The sequence below is a fragment of the Capsicum annuum genome, chromosome 2 (assembly GCF_002878395.1).
Source record: "Capsicum annuum cultivar UCD-10X-F1 chromosome 2, UCD10Xv1.1, whole genome shotgun sequence".
Classification (NCBI taxonomy): Eukaryota; Viridiplantae; Streptophyta; class Magnoliopsida; order Solanales; family Solanaceae; genus Capsicum; species Capsicum annuum.
This window is the reverse complement of record NC_061112.1, coordinates 148,958,474-148,968,480: the sequence shown is the minus strand read 5'-3', so window position 1 is coordinate 148,968,480 and position 10,007 is coordinate 148,958,474. Positions and strand designations below refer to the sequence as shown.

The window sequence follows — 10,007 nt, the reverse complement described above, 5'->3', positions numbered from 1 at the left end:
TTTTTAAAATATAAATTTTAAAATTTATATTTTAAAAATAATTTAATTTTTTAATTATTGTGATTTGTAATTTTTTTTTCTATTTCAATTTAAGAGACACTGATATAATTTTGAAAGTCAATCAAATATCACTATTGAAGTAGCGAAACCGGCATGTCTTGAATGACTCATAATAATTCATTAGAAGTGATATAGCAAAATTGTTATAAAAAATACTTGTGAAATTTTTTTAAGTGGCCTCATATAAGATATTAAATTAATTTTAAAACATCAAGAGTTAATTTATCATTTTTATGTTTATTTTATCTTTTTATTAAATATTATTTTTTAATACTTAGATGACTTATAATAATTACTTAGGGGTGATATAGTAAAATTACGATTGAAACAACTGAAGCATACATGTCATAAATATCAATTTTTTAAAAATTAAATTTTATTAATTTTTTAATACGTAAATGACACATAATAATTAATTAGAGCTGATATAGTAAAATTACGGAGCAAACAGACAACTGGAAGCTAGCATAACAATTGTCAGTTGTCTGCTTCCAGCAACCGCTACTCACACTTACATATAGTAACACGATTGAAGTAGCGAAACTGATACGTCTTGAATGATTCATAATAACTAATTAGAAGTGATATAGCAAAATTGCTATAAAAAATACTTGTGAATTTTTTTTAAGTGAGTCTCATATAAGATGTCAAATTAATTTAAAACATCAAAAGTTAATTTATCATTTTATGTTTATTTTACCTTTTTTTATTAAATATTATTAATCTTTTAATACTCAGATGACATATAATAATTACTTAGGGTCGACATAGAAAAATTACGATTGAAGCAGTTGAAGCGGACATGTTATAAATATCAATTTTATTTTTAAAAAATTAAATTTTATTAATTTTCTAATATGATTGAAGCAGTTGAAGCGGATATGTCATAAATATCAATTTATTTCTTTAAAATTAAATTTTATTAATTCTCTACTATGGAAATGTCAATTAATAATTAATTATGAGTGATATAATAAAATCACGAAACAAGCAGACATGTCGATCGTCAGCTGCCTGTTTGAAAGAGCTGCTACCCGCTCTTTTATTTATATATATATATATATATATATATATATATATAGTAAAGTAAAGTAATACGCTACGCTATTAATTAAAAAAAGGCACTTATCTCGCTACTTATGAAATATTCCTTTGCTTTTTTTAGTCCAGTTTTACTTTTATTCAACGCTTCTTTTGTCTACTTCTAACAAAAAGAAGAAATCCCGTGAGAGGTGTTAAAAGCTATGACAATATTTGCTCCATTTTACACACAATTAATGTGAGAGCAGTGAAAATTCAACCGGGCAATTGCCACTATGTTACTATTGAAATTCTGATCCTTATAAATGATATTTAGATTTTCACTTCTAGTGCATTTGATTATCGTGTTGAATCATAAGATTTGATGAACAAATTTGTAAATATTTATTTTACAACTATTAAAAGTCACAAACAAAATGGTGAGAGATTGCAAAGAAGCAAATGTCTATAGGGCCAGTAGTGACGTTTTAGAGTGTTTTTTTGCAAAGAAAGCTTATCTTTTTTTCTTTTTAAATTCCAAACTAAAGCAATAAATAAATAAAATAATGTGATGCCTGAACCTATTTATTCTCCCTATAGATAACTTTATGTTGATTGTTAACTATGTGCAGAAAGTATTTAATTTTTTCCAACATGAAGAAAAAGGTCCAAGTGATTAATCTAAAATACCTAAAGAAGAACCCCTAAGCAACCAAAAGGATATTTCCTTCATCTCAATTTATGTGATATTTTGCGGATTACGAAATTTAATCAAATTTTTCTCTAACTGATTTTTTAAAGATATTTTTGAACATCTATCAGTTATGGTTACTTATAATATTTTTTTTACACAATTTTTAAATATATAATTTTATTTTAAAAAATTTATAAATTTAATTTTAAATTAACGATTAAAATTAAACTGATTGACTCTCAAAATTTAAATGTCACATAATGCAAGTAACAAGAAGGAGATGAATTTTCTATTAGATATATATTGATTGTGTAATTGGGAATTGGAGTAAAGAGGAATAAAAATACTATAGGGTAGCCTTTATGTATGAAAGTGGTTATCACTAGCTAGCCTTTCCACAACTTTAATGTCTTGTTTTGGAGAAAAGGCAAGAAAACAACCATTATAATAAGGTATGTAAGAGCTCATTACTTTTTTTTTTTTTTTTTTTCCATTTTCACTAGCATCTCCATTTGGGTGTTTGTGAAAATAATTCGGCTTATTTTTAAAATTAATAACGTGTAACTATTTGGATATTGGATGTTTTGTTACTTAAAAAGTTACGAGAGGATTAACATTGAACAGAAATAGAGTGAAGCAGCTAACAACATATTTCCTTGTGTTTTAACCGTAATCTACATTTATTGTCCCAATGATGGACCTCGCCATAAATTAGGTCACTAAATTCTTGACTGTTTTCATAACGACCGTCTATACATAATACAATATGAAGAAAATTAGACAATTTTGTCCTCGGTGTACTTCATGTTGAGTAACAAAACACAAAATCCTCCTGTTAGTGGACTGAACCCATATAATCATCACTGGTTTTAAAATATTCTAACTAAGACATACATTACAATCAAACATTAGAAACTTTTTAGTGTACATCATTACCATGTGAATATTTTTGGTCAACAAAAGAAAAGATGAAAAAGTGTAATGGGCAATTCAACCACCACCTAGTCCTAGTACTATAAATGAGTTTGGTCCAATTGGTTGCCCCCATATAAATCATAATTAGGCCGTACAGTGAAAAAAAGGTTACCAGCTATTTGAAGAAACGGCTAAATAAATGCTGAAACGATTGGAGATTTCGTTAGTTAATACTACTTTATACCACTGCTTAAATCGCTAGCTACCAGCAGAAAGAATTATAGTGCTTTCAATGCTCACATCTGAGCGGGACCTAACGTTTTCCACCCAGTAAATAATTTATATTTGTGCTTGGATTGAAATTAATTTTCATCTCGGTAGTAAAATTCTCTCAATTAAAGGTGATTTTGTACTGAATTCAAAATTGATTGAGAATGGAGAAATACTTACCGCTCTATCATATAAAAGTGGTCATGTATAGCGAGTTTAACATTGATTGAGAATGGAGAAATACTTACCGCTCTATAATATAAAAGTGGTCATGTATAGCGAGTTCAACTTTTTTTCTTTGTTAATAATTGAGTTTAAGTTTGTGCACTATCACCGTACAAAAAATTCTACAATATCAGATAAACTTGATCTGTTATTACAAGTTATCCAATTTTTAAAAATTGAATAACCTACAATAATAACAAGTTAAATTTACCTGATAATACACAAAACTTAAATTCTTCTTAATTTAAGAGATAAATAATTCATTAATAGACAATAAGTTCAGGTTAAATTTTTTGGCTAAAGCTATCAACATTAACCGATTTTGAAGTGTGTTTCTGATTAAAAATATACCTATTTTAAAAATACTTTTATAAAGTAGTGATAGCTTTCGTGGCTGCTTCAATAACTTACTCAAAAAATAAAAAACAATCTCCTATTTCATTGGAGTATACTTTTTTTTTAAAACAAATGCTACTTCAAATAGTTCACATAAGCTTAGTAAATATGAATTCTGTCCTAAAAATATCAAAAACATTTATTTATTGGAATTTGTTAGCATTTACTTAAAACTATCTTTAAACACTACATGTTAAATTAAGAGAACAAATTAAAATGGCGGAAATCGTAATGTATGTGTTCAATGTCAGTTTACCAACACGGCAACACCTTCATTTTATAAAATAAGTGATTTTCCAAAAAAATAAATACTTTAACATTTTAAAAGTCAAGGCAAAATAATATAGCACGTACATGTTACATGATACATTAAAATTCATGGTCTTTCCTTTGTCATTTCCCTTTCTTGTACCACGTGATCGAAATTTGGCAGGGAAAAGAAATCTATAGAATAAATTATTGTAACCTTTAATTTGTTTATTTACTTTATATGTTTTATTAATTACACACGAAGGAAAATCAATCAGAGATAATAAGTATCTAAACTTTGGTTGGTTCATGATTAAAACTCAATAAAGCTTGATTTTACTAAGAGATTTTCTTATTTTTGATAGGAGGTGTTATCTGAATGGATTTTACTTGATGTCAATCTGAATTAGTTAGATTTCAATATGAAATATGAATACCAAATATTACAATACGAGAAATCAGAAAAAGAAAAAGACATAGATTGCCTTTTTTCCAATTTGAATACTTCATTCGCCAATATTATACTAATTATACAAGAATATATTAAAGAGGAAGAAAAAATAATTAGATTAGTAGGTAAAATGAGATGTAAAGTGCAATACATGAGAAAAAGAAGAAAAAAACAGGTGTGTTTGTTAAAAGGAGCTTTCGAGGTGAGGTGACACGGGGAGCAAGTTAGTGGGGAACCGCTATTAGGTTGGCAAATTTTTACTTTTTTAAACGCCTCTTTCCTTCAACAAAGCAATCTTCATATTCCAATTTCAATTAATGAAACCATGTCCCACACTCCATACTCCAAACTCCAAACTCCAAACTCCAAACTCCAAACTCCAAACTATACCATTTGTTCACATTTTCAATTCAAAATTTGAAAAACTTTTTACTTATCGTGTATTTTCGAACATTTCATTAGCTAGATAAGTTCAATACTTAAAAATATATTACTCCCTCATTTTTTGTCTGAGCACGAAATTTAATAAATAAGTGATGGACTTTATAAAATTGTCCCTCTTAAAGTTTACTTCTTAGTTGTCTTTTCTTATTAAGTGGGATTCAGTAAGGATAAAATGGGATGTTGCCATTAAATAATTATCAAATAAAGAAAGATGACATTATTTTTTAAACAGACTAAAAAGAAAATGACGACACATGAAATTAAACGGAGGGGTATTTCTTTTGGTTATATGCATTTGCTTCAATCAATACTAATATGCATATTCAAAAAATATGATATATTTGACGTGGTTAACTTAATTATCTATTAAATACTTGAAAACACTTGCAATATCTTTTTCATCAAAACTCAAATAAAAAAATGTTAAATAATAACACTTTTTTATATGTCAGATGTTCAATTGAACTTAATTGGAATGTTTACATAATTTTTTCTCACAAATTTATAAAATAATTAATGTATTAAAACTTAAGTAAAGTGACACGAAGGCCTCATTTGTTTGAATTTAATGGAGGTCTGAATCTGAATGGTTCAGACTTCAGACCATTACGTGCATTTATTTTTTATTAAGGTTTTAACTCTTAATAGGTCTGAATAAATCTTAATCATTCAGATCCAGAACCAAATCTTAATAGGTCTGAAGGGATATTCTGACGTTGGATAATATTTACCGCTCTATTCATAATTAGCAGTCACCACCACTAACCACCTCCGTCACCGTCACCATTGTCAACCACTACCAACCACCTCTACCATCACAACCATCATCGACAAAAAATACCACTACCAGCCACAATTGTCAACTACTATCACACCTACTACCTTTTTTATTCTAATTATATTCATCGTTACCACTGCTGTCAACAACAACACAATCAGCAATCATTACCGGCCAATTCCTACTACCAACTAACTCATCTATCACAACTAGCACCACCACTAACTACCACTAAGACATCACAATCTATACACATTCTTTGGCCGTCACCATTATTGTCACTAATAACACCACCTCTATCACCATTTTAGCTAGTACCATCGCTACGATTTATCTCTATTAATAACCATCTCCACCATCACAACAAATAACATCTCCAACTAGTACCAACACATCACCAATCAACATGCATTCATGTTTCAGCCAACACAATCAACACCTTAAACTACTAACATCAAGCAATGTCACATCACAACAACCACTATCACCATCAATCGTCATCATCATAACAGTCACTACAATACCAACCATCACAATTATCACCACTGACATTATTAATCACTAACATCAATCATTGTCACCACAACCATCAGTATAAGCCATCTTCACTATCACTAGCAAATATAAATATTTTTTCTCAATCAAATACTAATAATTTTGTTGTATTAAATTACATACTTTTTAAATATATAATGAATTTTTATTTGAATTATATTTTTTTATTTTATTATATATAGAGATAATTTTTTTTACACATTCAGATGTTAAAAAATAAATAATCTTAATCATTCAGTTTTCAGATTTAGAAATAATATCTTAATCATTCAGATGTGCATTCAGATTAAACGTCTGAATCTTAAAAAAATAAATGGAGCGGAACTATATAAATGGAAAACAAAATTAAAGCATTGATACAAGTCAACGATGGCGAAACTACCATGCCCAATAACTACGACTCTCTCCCACTTCTTACACACGTCCCGTTTTATAAAGGCAACAGGAAAGACATAAGGTCATTTTAGTAATAATAGTCAAAATCATGCCCATTTTTCTTACCGCACTACTTCACACACACTTTTTCTATCACCTTTACTACTTGTGAAAACAGTTCTAACCAAAATAAAGCAACAGTGGTGCTGATAACCATCTTCATCTCCCTCAATTCTCAACTGCATCAAATACTTGTACGTATACGTTATTCGTATTGTACATTTATATATAGCTGTGTAAATCCGTTGCATGTGAATATCAGTTAATCAGAAATGGGCATATGTTTATCACGGAGTAGTTCCGGTTCAGTGAAGAAGCGGCAATCCAAACGTTTAACGAATCAATCGGCGGCGGCCGCCGTGAATGGCGGCGGATTCGCTGGGAGTAACAGGTGGTACAGGAATCGATCGTCGTCTAAGAGAGATGATTCTGTAATTCAGGAGCGAGCTCTTGCTGCCGCGATTCTCTTTCAGCAGCAAATGCAGAACGGCGGCGGAGGTGGTGGTGGTCCTTTTGATCGTTCATCTTCGCTTCGGTATCCGAATTCTAATTCTAAGAAGAATCAATCGTTGCCGCGTTGCTCTAGCTCTAGAGCTCGTTCTCTTACTGATCCTCTTCTTCAACCTCACCAGCTTGTGAACCAGGTAAATGCTTTTTCCATGTTTACTTTCTAATTATGGCATTTGCTTGATTTGCATTTATTTGTTCCTTTTGTATGATTCCTTATTTATCGGCGATTGGTTAGTAGCTTTTGACCGGTTGCTGTATTCCAATTTGATAGATTAAATTTCCGTATATCATGCGAATAATGCGCACTTAAAATCGTGGTAGAAAATTTTGTTACGAATTAGATTAATATACTTTTTTTTAATAGATTAATATATTAAGAGTTGTTTATTATGCTATTTAGAAATGCTTCCAGTCCTTGGGCGGACGGTGAGATTTTATGATGAAGGGGATTCACTGGGAAAGTAAAGCTACTCCCTCTGTTCTACTTTGACACTATTTCCTTATTAGTTCCTTTAAAAAAATAATGACGCTTTTCTATATTCCAGTCGTGAGAAGCACTATTTTAGCTGCAAAATGTTATGACAAGATTAAGATCACAAGTTTCAAAAGTGTTATAGCGAAGTGAGTATCACGACATATTTAATACCACAAACTTCAAGAACCCTTCTTTAAACTTTGTGTCAATTCAAAGTTTGCCAAAAAGTTAGAACGGTGGGAGTCAAATTTATTAAACTCAAAACTAACTTAAAGGTAGGTAAATTCTTCAATGCATCATTGAGTAACTTCAAAAATTCACTTGCTTGAAAGTATTTAACTATAATAATATGCAGGGTAGCAGAACATGGTGTTCATACTTCATTTTAGTACTACCTACATTGTATAGCAAGTACAAATACATTTGTGAAGATACAAATGACATTGTCTAAGTAATTGTTTTGAGGAGAGAAAAAAAAGTTGGGTAAAAGGTTTTGGAAAAAATGAAAAAATACACAACTTAATAAAAGCTTGCACATCATTTCAAACCCCCAGAACATTTCTTTAGTAACTTGTTTGTTGTGTCTAGGAATTCAGTAAGCATGTATATACACAAATTAATGTTTTATAATGCATTTCACCTATACAAAGTATTGTATGACCAAGGAAACAATAATCCTCTTGGCAGCATGCAGATCCGCAAAAGCTCCGATCTGCAGGTGAGGCCATGAGGATGATTCATTTTTCTGCAGAAGTGGACATTTTAGTCCAACTTCTTACTGGTACTAATTACTACCCGTAATCTGAAAAGGAAATGATAGAAATTGAGCCATTTTTTAGGTTTAGCTGAGACTTGGTCAAGAATGTATTTTTATTCTGTATCGGCTCATTCCCCTTAAAAACGATGTGCTTGCTACTATTGTGTCATGGTGATTTTTTCTAAGTTCAATCTTCTGGATGTTTATCTTTGGCAGGAAGTGAGCGTTGATGATTTAGAGACGAACCATTTCGTCCTCGTTCATGGTGGTGGATTTGGGGCCTGGTGTTGGTATAAAACCATTGCACTCTTAGAAGAAGCTGGATTTAAAGTTACTGCAGTTGATTTAACTGGTTCAGGCATTCATTCTTTTGACACAAATAATATCGCAAGCCTATCTCAATATGTACAGCCGCTCACTGATTTTCTTGAAAAGCTTGCTGATGGAGAGAAGGTCAGTTTTGCATCATTTCTAGCTATCTGTTTCCCATTGAATCCATTATAATATCTTGCATTCTTTTGGAAATTCAGAGCTTTAAAGAAAACTATGTGCTTCCTAATTCTTGGGCACTACTAGAGATTGTCTGATGAAGTGTGTATAAGAACTGAATATGTTAAAAAAGTGTGATTTCAAAGAACTTCTTATGCTTTGCCAAGTTAGCTGTTCCAAGACTCTGGTACCTGAATGCAAAAATACATTCTTCTCCATTGTCTGTCGACTGTCGTGATTGAGAAAAGATCATGCTCATTCTTGTTGTAATAAAAGCTATTCAGTATTCACAACCTTCTTCCATTCCTTCTCCTCAAATGAGGATTTACAAAAGGATAAGCTGTCACATCTCGTTTAAGCAACTTCAGCTGTTTCAATGTAATTCATCTAAATTCAACTAAATACAGGTGAGCCCAAGTGTGAAATCAGGAAACAGGGGAACAAGATGGAAAGGTCATATCATCAATAATCATATGAACTAGCTGTGTGATAGTACTTAACCCTGCCCACAGGTGGCGAGGATCAGAAATTCATGATAAAAAAGAAAGGAAAAGTTTTATTCTTCTTATATTGGATTAATCTATTTTGTTATGCTCGCTCATTGGGCAAGTTAATTAGTCGTAAAGTGAAGCTTGGATCTATTTACGTTGTGATTCTTTTAGATATGAATGCTGAGATTTGTGAGATCTCAAATCCCAACCTAACCACATTGAACGCCCTTCATAACTATTTTTACTCCGCCATGGTTGAATAAAAGTTGGAACATTTCTTTAACCGTGTAGGTGATTTTGGTGGGACATGATTTTGGCGGTGCATGTATATCTTTTGCAATGGAGCTGCATCCCTTTAGAGTTTCGAAAGCGGTATTTGTTTCTGCTGCAATGCTAACAAGTGGACAAAGTGCCCTTGATATTTTCTCACAAAAGGTAAAATTTTGTCATTTTCAGTTACTACTTTCAGTTGGTTCTTTCGGAATCTGCACTGTGCACCCAATTTGACCTTTGTCCTTGTAAGTTTACATTACATGTCTCCTTTAATTATTGAACACGTTGTTCATTTATTTAGGAGACTCACACTTAATCCCTTATATTAGTGTATGTGTAGATCATCTCTGTAAGACTCAGAAGTAGTTTTCTCTTGTGAAAATTTTGGGGCATGTATTCCCACAAAGTGGGATCCGGGAAAGGTAAAGTGTACGTGGTCCAATACCACTATCTAAGATGAAGTAGAGAGGTTGTTTCCGATAGATCCCCGGCTTAGGACAAATAACAGTATAGCAAACAA

The 10,007-nt window shown here is 31.2% G+C and overlaps 1 protein-coding gene across 1 annotated transcript in view; it reads left to right on the top strand.

Annotated features, from left to right (window-relative positions):
* The first annotated feature begins 6,412 nt into the window (after positions 1-6,412).
* Positions 6,413-10,007, top strand: part of LOC107860441 (putative methylesterase 11, chloroplastic) — a 9,460-nt gene continuing 5,865 nt past the window's right edge. The window contains exons 1-3 of the mRNA XM_016705809.2: positions 6,413-7,136; positions 8,451-8,687; positions 9,506-9,649. Of these exons, the coding sequence (XP_016561295.2) occupies positions 6,765-7,136; positions 8,451-8,687; positions 9,506-9,649 (753 nt within the window). The 5' untranslated portion in view covers positions 6,413-6,764. The remainder of the gene's footprint in view (positions 7,137-8,450; positions 8,688-9,505; positions 9,650-10,007) is intronic.